This window comes from Chrysochloris asiatica, unplaced genomic scaffold (assembly GCF_000296735.1).
Source record: "Chrysochloris asiatica unplaced genomic scaffold, ChrAsi1.0 scaffold00074, whole genome shotgun sequence".
Lineage (NCBI taxonomy): Eukaryota > Metazoa > Chordata > Mammalia > Afrosoricida > Chrysochloridae > Chrysochloris > Chrysochloris asiatica.
Genome location: NW_006408592.1, coordinates 15,437,375 through 15,452,061, shown reverse-complemented (window position 1 = coordinate 15,452,061; position 14,687 = coordinate 15,437,375). Strand labels below are relative to the sequence as shown.

At 36.5% G+C, this 14,687-nt stretch overlaps 1 protein-coding gene across 5 annotated transcripts in view; it reads left to right on the top strand.

The window, feature by feature from the left end:
• LOC102829843 (chromosome unknown open reading frame, human C11orf30) overlaps positions 1-14,687 on the top strand; it is a 109,494-nt gene that overhangs the window by 11,632 nt on the left and 83,175 nt on the right. For 2 of the 5 annotated variants that reach the window (XM_006865004.1, XM_006865003.1), the window contains exons 2-7: positions 1,908-2,007; positions 3,326-3,400; positions 4,729-4,770; positions 8,546-8,721; positions 10,365-10,517; positions 12,323-12,582. In XM_006865004.1, coding sequence (XP_006865066.1) covers positions 1,908-2,007; positions 3,326-3,400; positions 4,729-4,770; positions 8,546-8,721; positions 10,365-10,517; positions 12,323-12,582 — 806 coding nt within the window. The remainder of the gene's footprint in view (positions 1-1,907; positions 2,008-3,325; positions 3,401-4,728; positions 4,771-8,545; positions 8,722-10,364; positions 10,518-12,322; positions 12,583-14,687) is intronic. The other 3 variants (XM_006865007.1, XM_006865005.1, XM_006865006.1) reach the window with 2 other exon arrangements.

Genomic DNA, 14,687 nt, shown 5'->3' with positions numbered 1-14,687 from the left:
CATGATTGATGGCGACAAGTGTGGCAGCAGTAGTGAGGTTGGCCCAGGATCGGACATTGTTTCGTTCTGCTGTGCATGGGGTCGCTATGATTCGGTTCCAACTCGATGGCACCTGACAACAACAACAACATGCATGCATGCATTCATTTAGCTAATATTTATGGAGTATCTTGTGTGTGCCAAGCATGGGCAAGTAGCAGATACTCATAGGAACCTGGACATTTATTTCTCATTGTTTTGTTTTACTCAGATATCTCTTCTCTTCTAATGCTAATGATTTCAAACAATAACCATTCTGTCATTCCTCACACTTCTGTGGATTGCTGATCTTGCTTGAGTTCTCATATGGCTGTCTCAGCAATAGCTTATAAGATGGAGACTGGCTTTAACTGAGATGACTGGGCCTCTCATTGTGGCCTTTCATCCCAGCTATCTTCGTTGCTTGGTGATCTCAAGGTTCCAAGAGAGCAAGGCAACTAGTGCAAGTATTTGGCCAGCTTCTGCTTACATCGTGCTTGTTCCATTGGCCAAAACAAGTCCCATGCCAAGCTGAGTCATGTGGGGAGGGACTACACAAAGGTAGTACCCAAGAGGACTACATTGGAAGACATGCATTGTTTATTGGGGACTTTATGATTTTATAATTTAAGCAGATTAGGGATGGACTTAAAAATTTTTCGTAACAGTGGTTTCTGTGAAAAAGATTGTTAAATGACACTATCTGGCATTAAGATTTAGCATATTATGTCCTGGTTGCTGTGTGGCATTATTAGATAAGCACTGGATTGTTAGCCATCAGGTTGGCACATCAAACCTACCAGCCACTTCTAGGAAACCATATACAGAGTCACAGTGAGTCAAAACCGAATTGATGGCGCTTAAAAACAACAATCACCAAGAAAGAATCCCTGATAACACAGTGAATTTTGCATTAGACTGCTACCCACAAAGTCATGGATTCGAACCTACCAGCTACTCCGAGGAAGAAAGATGAGGCTGTTTGGTACCGTAAAGATTTATGGTCTTGGAAACCCTGAAGGGCAGTTCTACTCTTGTTCTGTAGGCCCTCTATGAGTTGGAATTGAGTCGATGGCAGTGGATTTGGTTTGATTTTAATCACCAAGAGTTGTCTCACAAGAAAGACCTGACAATCTACTTGAAAAAAAAAATCAGCCATTTAAAACCCTGTGGGGCACAATTCTACTCTAACATACATGGGGTTGCTATGAGTTAGAATTGACTCGACAGCAACTGTATCTGTTGTTTTTTTGTTTAAATACATGCAGAGGATCTTAGAGTTGGAAGGTACCTTAGAAGTTCCTTCTAGATAAGGAACCTGAGATTCAGAGATGAGAATGAATTTGTCCAAGGTCACACAACTAGTAAGTGGCAGTGCTGGAGCCAGAATCTGCTTATTTGATTCTCATTCTACTATTTTCCAGTTGTACTGTATTCTTTTTGACAGCTACCTAGGAGAGAGGTAGAATATTGTTTAATTCCTAAGGCAGGGCTAAGGAGTTATCTGAAGGGTTGATCAGTGAAGGTACCTTTCAATAATGGGAAAAGCTCTTCATATCATCCTTCTTGCATCACTTGGAGCCTATTCCCAGTGTGTTGGTAAGACCTGAGTGAAGTGTTCTTTAGCAACAATGTATGATACTAAATGTTTACTATTAGATTTTTCTATCTAAACATTTTACATACATGACTTCCATGAGTTAATAACAAAACAATGTTATAAAATTATGAAAGCCACATTTTAATCTGTTTTTAGATAAGCTTTGTGAAAGGAATTTAAAAAGGATTTATGGTTGATTTATTGTTTTTCACCCTGAAGTTTTGCTATGTGTAGCCATCATAGTAAAATATTGAAGACCTATCTTGATAAAATAATTTTCTTCTTCTAGAATTGGAGGCATATGCTGGAGTTATCAGTGCACTTCGGGCACAGGGGGATCTCACCAAGGAAAAGAAAGATCTTCTTGGAGAACTCTCAAAAGTTCTTAGGTAAATGATCATAAACGTTTGTGAGAAGTGACTCTGGAGATTTCGTTCTGAGGTGTTTCATTACTGTTCACGGTGCCACCAGGACCCATGCTATTCACTCGGAGAACTCTCCAGTTAAGCTGAAGAACAGAGGTTTTCACAGGATGGTATTCACGTAGGTGCTTACAGATCCCAGACTTGTCCTGTGACCTGAGACAGAAGCTTGTATAACTAATTTATAAGTTTAGAAGCAGCTGACTTTTAGTTTGGGCCTCCTAGGAAAGGGAGGTACTGTTTGACAGGGTGAAGGAAAGAAGGGCTGAAGATCTAGAATGCCTTTGTTGAGGGGAAGCACAGACTACAAGGGGAATGCTGTTTTTAGATAAGTGGGTAGTGAGTATGTAGTCTCAGTCTTGAGCATAGTCTCTTCTTTCGTATTCCAACTAGAGTGATGACCCTTGAATCCATGAAAAATCCTAGTGAAAGTCCATACCAGGACTCCAGTAATGTTGTTGTTAGGTGTCATCAAGTCGGTACTGACTTCTAGTGACTCTATGCACAACAGAATGAAACACTGCCCGGTCCTGGGCCAGCCTCACAATTGTTGCCATGCTTGAACCCATTGGTGCTGCCACTGTGCCAATCCATCTCGCTGGGGGTCTTCCTCTTTTTCTCTGACCCTCCACCTTACCAAACATGATATTCTTCTCCAGTGACTGGTCCCTCCTGTAGATATCCAATAAATGAATAATTTTGCTTGCCAAATGAATAGGGTTTTTTGTTTGTTTTGGTCAATCATTCCTTTATGTTGTTTTATCTCATATCCAAACTGTCAGTACTAGTGTGAAGATGCTTTTCTACACAATACATGTAATTCTTATAACTCATTTGCCTTTTATGATGTTGTTGTTATTAAGTGTTGTCGAGTCGGTTCTGACTCATAGGGGCCCTGTATAGGGGTTCCAAGGAGTGATTGGTGGGCTTGAACCTCCAAGCTTGTGGTTAGCAGTCTGGTGCTTATCCTACAGTGGTGCACCAGGACTCCATTTTCTGATAGTTTTGAGTTTTAGAAATACTTCCTTGCTACCAAGCTGAATTTATTTTTCTGTGATTTCTAATTTGCAACTAATTCTTTCTGCAGTTACACAGAATCAGTATCATTCCTTTTCTATAGCATTAAAGCAGTTGAAGATATATAGTAGACCCTATCTATATCTTTTCATCAATCAATCTTGTCCCCCACCCTACCCAAAGCAAAATGTTGATTTAAACATTAATAAAAGTATAGAAAAGAGCTGCCTGCTTGGCAGAGTTCTATAATGGCTATTTTTTCTCATAGCATCTCAACAGAACGCCACCGTGCTGAAGTTCGGAGAGCAGTAAACGATGAACGGTTAACAACAATTGCACATAAGTAAGCCATTAGTCATACCACCCCTGATTTTTTTATGACATAGTATAACATAATTTTGAAAATCTTCCTATTGTATAGCAGGTTCCTGAGTCTCTTATCTTACTAGTAATATCTCTAAACTCGGGGATCCTGACCAGTATGTTAACTGATTACTCAGTTGGTTATGTTTTGCATTTGGTTAGGCAAGCTTTAACTACTCAGGTCAAATCCTGTTAACAGTGAGATCGCTGTATAACTAAAGAGCACCACAGTTTAGCAGATGATTCACTTATTTGAAGCAAAGTTTAATAACAATGTAGTGTGCCCCCCAAATTTGACAGTCCCTTAGAAGTTATTTTTAATGGTATTTGATATGTATGTTGCTTTATAAATAGGCATTATACATTTTAAAATATTTGACTAATTGCTTCATGGATTTTGAGATTCAGAAAAAAGACTGTAAAATAACGTTCTGCTTTTAGGAAATAAGGATTTCATACATTTTAAAAGCCAACAGCATAAAATGATACAGGAGTCTATCAAATTATTTTCAGGTCATTGAAACTATTTGACAGTTGGGGTTGAAGGATGGTGAAAGCCTGAGTGAAGAGATCAAGCATTAATAGAGTATGTCTGGTGACAGCGCCTTCTAAAAACAGAGGAACAGAAATTAGCCTTTAAATACCAATGCACAATGATGGGAATGCTTCATAAACTTTCTTATAGTATAATTTATTTGTGTTCTATTTCTATGTTTTAATGTGAAAAAAAACCTAAAGGAAAAAATCCAATGCACTTCCATAATGTGATAAACTTTTAATAAATGAATATATTTGAACCAATTGGCAGAACTTGAATTGACTGCCAGAGATTCATTAGCTCAATTGTGCCTCGTTTTGCCTAGCTTACAAAATGGGCTGCTACCTTTTTTACTGTCTAGTTTGAAGGTTTAGCTGTTTGACCTGCAGTTTTACAATGTTCCAGTGGTAGGTTGCATTATAGAAATTGGGAAATTTTCCATTTGAGACATTTAGTATTTAGTTGTCTCGTTAACATGGTTGAAAGATTAAAATATTTATGTGTTCCTTTTAAAATTTGGTCTAAACTTTAGAATTGAGGTGCTCTAAAATAGTAACTGAGCCTAGATTCTAATTTGAGAGCTGGTAATAGGAAACTTACATGCTAGATAAGCAAGTAATCAACAGTAGTTTGCTCTCAGGGGCACTTAAAGACAAACTTAGTACCATAGAAGCATTGGAATAGTATTGTGGGTTGTAAGTTGATGCATCAGTTTCATACTTAAAGAATAACATTTATTTAGTCTCCTTTTCCTTTTTTCCCCTTCCAAGAATGAATTTATCCTTATATTTGGGTGAAAGACCAAGTTACAGGTATGCAAATAGGTTATTATTATTTCAGGCTTTTTCTTGTTTTTATTTAAAAATTGAAGCTCTCAATTATTCAGGGGCACATTATTCCATTTATGAATTAACCGTGCTCCTTGCTTTTTCTTCTCTTCCCCTCCTAATGCTGTCTACCCTTGAGCCATTTTGCTAGTCAGAGGGTGGGAAGGGAGAGGAAGTAAAAATTTAATTAGCCACTTTACTATGTGCTAGTTGTCTTGGAAAAGGTTTGGTGGAAGAATGTACAAGTATTTACCAATATCTTTTTGGATAATACATGGGTTTCCTTAATCTATTTGACCTCTCCCTTTCCCTCCTCTATCCATTAGCATGGATAATTGAGAGTTGGCTTTTATCTGCCTGTTGTTTCCTCTCTTTCTCTCCTTTCTGATTTCTTTAATACATGAATTTCATTTTTTTAAAAAGAGTTTACTTCAGTGTATAATTTTAAGCTACTTAGGTCTTTCAATACTCCTGTTTTAATATTTTGTATTGTTGTTTTAGTTTGATCAGATATTATATTTATTTGTTGAGCCCAAGCGTCAGTGATTGGGGGTTTGTGAGGTGGGTATAGATCCCTCATTCTCTCTGTCTACTCAACCTTCTTTCCTTCAGAAGTTCACAGAACCTAGTTCCAAAGATTATAAACCCTATTGCCCTCCTGTTGATTCCGACTCATGGCAGTTCTGTACCCACATACTGCTTCCAAGACGGTAATCTTTAGGGAAGCAGACTGCCGCATCTTTCTCCCATGGAGTAGCTGCTGGGTTTGAATCACCAAGCTTTCAATTAGAAGTTGAGTACTTAACCACTGCACCACCAGGGCTCTTTAGATTATGTTTATGAGGGCTTTAAGCTTGGTTTTAAGCTAAACTGGGAGCCTGAAAAAACAACTATAGCCGAGATGGAATGCATCAGAACTGACTGCATTTCCTTTCTCCTCTCCCTTCCCTCCCCCACTCAGAACAGCAGTTTAGGCCAGAAGGAATGTGGTCAAAAGGGGATGAGAAAGTCTAGAAGACTGAGCACAAAGGAGTGGGGAAACAAAAGGAGTAGGGTATCTGAGATCAAAGAACCTTGCTTGTGGCTTGTGGCTTTAGGCATAACACATGCTTATTGTTTGACATCAGACATTTATTAAATTTGATTTTCTAATTCAGTTTTGAATTATGTCAGAATATTGCATTATAAAGCTCTAGATGTCAAGAAGTTTCTGATTTTTTAACTAGGCCGCTCTTGACAGAATTGTCTTTAGGATCAGAAGAAAATGGCTGTCTGGAATTTATGCTCTCTTCACCCTTTCCCCATCAGCCAAACATACACAGTGAATTCTTGCTGATGCCTTGTGTGCTAGTGGATGTGAGGGCCAAGCTAGTTTTATTAATAACATCTGAAATTTCTTACAGAAGGGGAAAAAAGAGCAAGGATTTCTACCCTCCCTTGCCATACTTAGTATAAACAGAGAGGCATTCTTACATTGAGACTAAGGTATTGCATTGGATCAAAGCAGTAAGATGTTTCTAAAAGTCTATAAAATTCACTTTAGGTGACTTTGCAAGTAATACTTATTTACACCCTCGTTATTGAGCAGGTAGTGTTTTAAAAATCAAATTCTAACATGGTACTTAATTTTTCACTCATTTCAAGTTTTAGCATGTTTGCATGAGTGGAAATTTGGAAGATTCATAGATCTTTATTAAAAGTTGCAGTTGTGTCTTTTGCACTGCAAGTTTTGCCTTTTCAACAGCATATGTTCATGTGCTTCATATTATTAATCTCCCATAATTTCTGCCACTATTTAAAAATGCACCAGATAATAGCAGGAGAAAAATACCTAACTTTTAAAGGTAAGTGTAGACATTATGTGGTAAGCTCTTACCAAGCAAGTTTATTAGTGATAGTCTAGTAAAATGATAGTAAAACAAGACAACCATACCGAATAACGTTTAGGATTAAAAAAATTTTTTTTGACAATTAGCAGTAGCTCTTTTCTGTCTCTTACCATTGTACCATTCTCCTTTTCAGAAGCAGCATCAATGTAGAGATGATATAATGACAAATTTCTTAGTGGGTTTTAGGGAGTCCTCTTGCCCTTGCCTTCACGTTGCTGATAAGTGCTGTCGAGGCAATTCTGCCTCATACTGGCCCTGTGTAGAGTTTCTGAGGAGCAGCTGGTGGGTTTGAACCACAGACGCTGTGGTTTGCAGTCCATTGCTGATCCAGCCAGGAGTCCTGCCTTTATGTAGGACTATTCAACCATGAAGGAATTTATGGACTTCCCATAGTAATTCAGCTGGATTAATCAGCATTTAGAAATTCTTTTCTAAACTGAACTTAAACTAAATTCTTCTCAAATTGTGAAGTAATTTGTTTCATTCAGTGAAAGTTGGTGACAATTAGACAGCGCTAATACCCGGTTAGTATTAATTAAAGGCAAAGTTACACATAAAGCTCATTTGAAACATTTTTATACTGTGTACTTATGATGTGATAATTAATTTCAGTAGTATAATGTATACTTGTTGAAGGAGACATTTAGTAACTATGTGACCTTAGGTAAGTTATTAAACCTCTCTGTGACTCAATTTCTCCTTCTATAAAATGGAGAGAAAATAGTTCCTATTTCATAGGATTATTGAGAGATTTATATGAATTAATACTACATGTAAAATGTTTAGAACAGTGCCTGACATATAATAAGTGCTTAATTGATGTTAACTGTCATTATTACCATCATCATTATCATTCTATTCACTAACAAGGGTTTTTGTGAATTCTGTCTAAAGCTGGAGAATTAGTGGACATACAATCGTAAAGTCTAGGTTTGGTTGTAGAATTTCTAGATTTGAAAAATGGGTAAAACTCTGCAGTAAAGAAAGATGACCGATTGACTCCTTCATTCTGGGTGAAGTTTAAACTTTGATACTAATCCCTAATCAGAGTCATTCATGGGGCTAAGCCAAGAGAAGTAACATAGTCAAGACAAGTAACTAACACCTTTTGATATTTCTACCTTTGGCTGGATTTCTCATAAATTTGTTTTAGAAGTTTAGGGTAGAAAACTTGAGAGTGTGGTGTCTGCTTAGACATAGAGTTTAATTCTTCTTAAGAGCGAAGAATGATAGAAATAAATGCAAATAAATAAGTGTCAGGTTTCTTCCAGTGTCCTTAGATTGAATTTATTTTTAACCAGGAAGATAATATACAGTACATTGTCAGTAACACATACTATGACATATACAATCCTCTTCCATCCCTCACTACCTACTTCCCCTCGTTTACTGCCTCAATTTCCCTTGTTTGAAAGCCTTAGAACTTCTGCCCATGCAGGCAGTTAGATAAAAAGCTTTTATTTTGCAAAAGTTCCAGTAAATTCCAATTTTAATTATTAAGGAAAATCCTATTCTTAATACTATAAGTACTTTTTGCTTTAATTACAAAACTAAGTTTAAAAATTAGTGGAAATATTTTACCAGACTTAGATGAATGCTACTGAAGTCAATATTAATACTGAAATCAAGGGGGAAATGTCATTATTTCAACTTTGTTCATTATAGAAATTCAGATTATAGAATAAAAAAAATGTGTAAGGACCTAAATGTGTATGAAGTTCCTTGAATTCTAATTATTCATAATTTTGATCTTGCTTATTCTGAAGCCTTTCTCATTCAGTAAGGACACTTTCTATAATTAAAAAAGTTTGTTTGTTTGATTGTTTTTAGTGATTGAGAACCCTTGTAGCAGCGTTTTCTTTTTTGTTTAGTATGTCTGGACCTAATAGCTCTTCAGAATGGTCCATTGAAGGTCGTCGATTGGTACCACTTATGCCCCGGCTGGTTCCCCAAACTGCTTTCACTGTAACAGCTAATGCTGTTGCCAATGCAGCTATTCAGCACAATGCATCTCTTCCAGTGCCTGCAGAAACAGGAAGCAAGGAAGGTGAGTAGAAAGATATTTCTGTGTATAGAGGTTATTTTTCTCAGAACCTTTTTAGTTTAAGAAAAATTATCTTATTTTTCAACTATTTTTATTCCAGTCTTTAAAAGTTGTAAAGCATAGGGATTCTGCAGCTGGAAATTGCCAGATTATTTAGTCTTAGCCAAAGTGAATTCTCCTTTTTGTTGAAAGTCTGAATTATGTTAATCACAAAATTGCACAGGTCTCTTGGAATGAATTTTTGACATCAGTGTGTCTTGTTAGAATTGGATAAAAGACCTTTAATAAGTGCTGTTAAAAATAAATACGATGACAGAATTCATGTAGCTGCTGGATGAAGGTGCTGAACTGATAGCTTCAAAAAATACAGCTCTCTTTTTGTCTTCTGGAATCAAAGGTCTATGCTATTTCTCTGTTTTAGGCTCTGTGCAGAATGAATCCACTGGGGATTACCTCACAGAAAGGAAGGTTTCTTTATTGTTACTTAATCTAGTAATTGACATGTGCTTTTTAAATCCGGGAATTCTCTTGAGGCCACCAAGAGTAATATTAAATTTGAGAGAGCATATTTGGATTGACTCTAGTAGCTTATTTTGTTGTTGCATGAAAGTAACCCTAAAAACAATGCAGTTGTCAGGTTACTTTGGAGAATTGTCTTGCCTACCAAGGGGCTGTGGGGCAGAGTGAGACATTCTTTTTATGCCTGCCAGTCTCTGCTTTAGGCTGAAGGAAATTTATGCTTTGGAGAAAGACTGTGCACACTTATTTTTCATTGAATCTTTGTTTTATATGTTATAGAAGGAGTATCTTTCCTCCCTTCCCACTTTTAAATTTCTATCTATCACTTTTCTAGTAAAGTGGAAACAGTATAAGATTTTCCATAGTCAAATCTGTGTTTGAAGTCTAGTTTGCCATTTCCAAACTATGTGTGATCTTCAGCAAGTCCTTTAGCTTCTGTGAATCTCAGGTTCTTCCTCTTTAAAATGAAGATAATGGTTTTGTGAGATTTAGTGTTAATGTACAGAAAGGATTCAGCGTAGTGCTTGGTACTCAATAGTTTTTAGTCAATAGTAGCTTTAAGCTATTGTGTCTGTCATTGAGTGTGTCCCTTCACAGAATGAAGAGGTTGACATAATAACATTCTTTTAGTGGAATTATTGCAGTACTGCTTGGATGGCAAATGACTAGTGAACTGGTTCATAATAAAAGAACCTTGTCTTGGTTTCTTCCTAAAAGCCTTGCTGGTAATTGTTATGATTAGGGAAAATTATTTATCACTTCATCATGGGTACTGCTATTAGTATTAAAAGGAAATACAAGTTCATGCCTGTTGTCCAGCTCCTGCCATGAATAAAAAAATAACTTTAAATTTTCTTCAGGATAATTTTCAACGTGATTTATTTGTAACTGCTTTCTTCTGTATTGGCACTGTCATGTATAGACAGCTGTTAAATACTTGGGGAATACCGTAAAAGTGATGCCTTGTAGGAATTCTTTAACTTGTGGACTTAATACCTAGTACTGGCCTCTTAACTACTGATCACATCAAAATGTTAAAATGGGCCTGCAATAAAAAAAGTAATTTTGCTGTGTACCTGGACAGTTTTGGTGAAAGTTAACAGCAAACTTTTTTATCGTTCCTTTAGTAGTGGTTTGCTATTCCTACACAAGTACCACGTCAACCCCAACCTCTACCCCTGTTCCAAGTGGCAGCATAGCAACGGTTAAGTCTCCAAGACCTGCCAGTCCTGCCTCCAATGTAGTTGTCTTGCCAAGTGGAAGTACTGTTTATGTCAAAAGTAAGTGATACTCTCAGTGTTATCAGGGCCATCTTGGCTAAATGCTGAAGCAGAGGCTCTGATCAGATCTGCTTTCCTGGATTAAATCACAGGTCCACTGTTTGGATATTAGCAGTCGCTTTTTTATGATTCTGAAGAATTCCTTTCTTTACATGTGACTTGGTATATTTTTCTTTTTAATCAGCTCTGGGGTTGAGAAATGACTTCTTTTTGGCTCTCTGTGGGGAATCTGCCTTTGAACAGTACAATCCTTCAAGTATTCACTTGCTTTGTCATGGAATAGAGCTGTGAATAGAAAAACTGAAGGAATTTGCTTATTCAATGTTTACTTCTGTAACTGTAGTCTCTAGGATTTCCTTAAATTATTTTATATTGTGCATCATCTGAATGATAGGTCCAGTGAAGCATTCTAGAGTCCATCTTTTATATTTCTAATTGAATGTAATTTTTTAAAAAGTTTTTTTTATTTGTAGTTTTTAACCCATTGATTCTACCCTGTGAAGCAGTTTGGTTTCAAATTCACTTTAAAATTTTTTAATTTCTGTTATGCTTTTGATACAACTAGAGATCATTTATGTTTAATCTTCATTTTTTCTAGTATAATTATAAATTTGATTTATTTTTAATTTTCAGGGGCAGAGTTTGCTGTTTTAGACAGGAATGATTCTAGGTCATTGTCAGTTTTGTTTAAATTATAGAGTCGAAATTGAAGGTAGAAGGAGCTATGCTTTATTAGCAGTTCTATGAAACATGCTATATAATTATTTATGCCTGCTCTGTAGAGATTTCTTTTGTAGGTTTCTAGGTTTTATGTTTCTCACTTGAGTTTTAAAAGCTATTACAAAAGCAACTGAGGCTTTAGTCCATAAAGAAAAAAACTAAAAATCTGGAATTATTAATTAAGTTTATATCCGATTTCTGTAGATTTAGCCAAGGTGGTCTTTAAAATAACTATAGAGACCTAATTTTGAATATTTTTGAGACATTGACATTGATCCCAAATATGAAGTCACAATATGTAGTTATGAAGTAACTACACATTATTCATTTACCCAACTTCGTATGTGCATGGCACTATATCGGGGAAGCAAACTAATTAGATGTAGTTGTCTTCTGGGAGATGTGCTACAAAGCACATTGCTTTGTGGTAAGTAATACTGGAGAGCATATACAGAGTACTTTAGAAAGTCAGAGGAGATATGGACTAACTCCGCTTCATTGAAAGATATGGCTTCATCTTGGAAGATGATCAAGAAGTCATTGGTGGTAGATGGATTCCCCTAGTATGTAGAAACCAGAGACCTAGAGATGGATAGAATGTGGTATGGTGGCTTTAGGAATGGTGAACAGTTCAGCATGTTGAGATTGAAGAGGTGCACAGGATTAGATGGAACCACCGGGTACTGTGTTCTTAAAAAGAAGTAAAATATTGTCATGGTTTTGTATATCATCTTGTAGGAAGAGAAAAGCTAAAGAATTTGAGGTGGGCAATGGCATGATTAAATGAGATTTTGTAATTGGTAGCAGGATGGAAGGTAGAATGGAAATCTTTTAGGTGGATGTTGTTAAGATACAAGCAGGATATGAGGAATTCTGACATGGATCATTGACTATAGGGAATAAAGAAAAAAGGGAAAGGCAATGACAGCTTCTCTGAGGGAGGATTGATTGGATTTATTGACTGCTTGGGCTTAAGACAAAGGGAAAGGACAAGGATGACTTCATGTCCACAGAGGGTGTTTTTTTTTAAAGTATGAAATGCAAGCTGTGTTTGGTATAAGTATAGCAATATTGTCACTTTTCAGGTGTTAGCTGTTCAGATGAAGATGAAAAGCCCAGAAAACGAAGACGAACAAACTCTTCTAGTTCCTCCCCCGTTGTCCTTAAGGAAGTTCCAAAGGCTGTTGTTCCTGTCTCAAAGACGATTACTGTGCCTGTGAGTGGCAGCCCCAAGATGAGTAACATTATGCAGAGCATTGCCAATTCCTTGCCGCCTCACATGTCTCCTGTAAAAATAACCTTCACCAAACCCTCAACACAGACGACAAACACAACAACTCAGAAGGTATGTGGTGGAGGAAGACTCTGCCTGCTGATTGTGGTTTCCATCTCTTTCAGACGCTATGATTTAGGTCTAGCAAACGTGCACTGAGGCTTACCATGTGCCTGACATTATGCTAGGAATGTTGACATGTCTTACTTTGTTTAATTCTGCACATAAAGCTCTAGAATAGGTTTTATTTCACTTTTTGAAGCTCAGAGGTGCTAAATGATCCTAAGATGATATAGGTAGATGGTCTTCTACATCTGAAACTTCCACTTTATTTTATAATTATGATACCATTTGAAAAGAAAACAGTGACAAGTTTTTCTAACCTATATGAAGATAACCTTACCTTTAGGAACTTAGTTTTTACTTTCCAAAGAAACAAAGTTGTCAGAGGTATTCAGTAGAGGAAAAGAAGATACAAAGTTAAGTGAACAACTGTCATATTTTAAAAATTCTTTGTATGCTATCATTAATTAATTCCCAGACTTTCCTCTAAGTATTTTCAAATCATCAGTATTATGTTAGTTTCATGTTGTTAGATCCATCTGTCTTCCTACTCCAATCTGAACTCCAATTGCTCTCGAGGCTTGCTGTATTTCTGGGATTTCCTTGTCTTCTTAGTTTATTTACTCACTTTATTGGAGCACATCATCCAGAGCTTCCTGGTGTATGCGCATATGAAAAGGAAAATTTTTGAAACCTTGTTTGTTGTAGTTGTTTACATGCCGTTGAGTCAGTTCTGACTCATGGTGACCCTGTATAGGGTTGCAAAGAGTATTTGGTGAGTTTGAATCACTGACCTTGCAGTTAACAGTCCAGAGCTTATCCTACAGCGTTACACCAGGACTCCAAAACCTTGTGTGGCAGACCAAAGTTTTTTTATTCTGTCCTCTCACTTTACTGATGAATTATTCTAGGTTGGCAGTCATTTTCTTTTGAGTATTTTGTAACTACTGCACCATCCATTGACTTGAAGCTTCTAGTATGGCTTTGGAGAAGCCCAAATGCTATAATAATTTCAGATCTCAGTTTTTTCTCTTTGAAAACTCCTAGGAACTTCATTTTGACCTAAGAATTCTGACATTTTAAAATGACATTCCTTGGTGTGACTCTGTTTATCCAGTGGCTAGCTTTCTCAGTCGGTCCTTTCAATCTAAACTCTCATGGCCTTCCAGTCTGGGAAGTGTCTTGAATTATTTCTTTGTTTTTTTTTTTTTCTCTTCTTTTTGGATTCTGTGTTATTCAAAATGTTGAGCTGTCTGGATTGATCCACTAATTTTCTTATCTTCTCTCTTTGCCAGTTTACATTTGTTTTTTCTTTTTTCTGTAGTTGCCACTTTTATTAGCTTTATGACTGGGGAAGCTAAACTCTATTTAATTTCTCATATGTAAAATAGAGAAATGATTGTCTATAAGACTTTTGGATATAAATAAATAAAACTTTTGGATGAAAAAAAAAACTTAAGTGGTGGTGGTTATATGCCGTGGAGTTAGTTCCCACTCACAGCAACCCTGTATAAGGTTTCTGTGGCTATAAATCTTTGCAGGAGTAGAAAACCTGATCTTTCTCCCATGGAACAGCTGGTAGTTTTGACCTGCTGACCATGAGATTGCAGCCCAACTCAAACAGAGACTTATACCACCAAGTTAATGTTTGTAAGTACTATTTTCTTAACTGCTCTGGTAGCATAGTGGTTCTGAGCCAGGCTGCTAACCTGAAGGTCAGCAGTTCGAAGCTACCAGCTGTTCTGTGGGAGAAAGATGAGGCTATCTGCTCCCATAAAGATTGCTATGAGTTGGAACCGACTCCACTGCACACCACCACTACCACCATCCTTCACTACCTCCTACTGTAATTTTCATTTTTTTGCTGTCATTCTGTAAATTTCTAATAACTCTTTTTTATTCTCTGAAAGTTCCTTTAAAAAAAAAAAGAAAACTGTATCCTGCTGTTTCATAGATTTACTGTATTATATTTTCTTATCTCTGGTGATATTCATGATGATTTTTTTTTTCAACCATGTTTTTTTTTTAATTTAAGGTTTTTATTGTGGATTGAGTGAAAGTTACAGGGCACATCATCAGTTTCACATTCAACAATTCATATAACTTGTTTCATT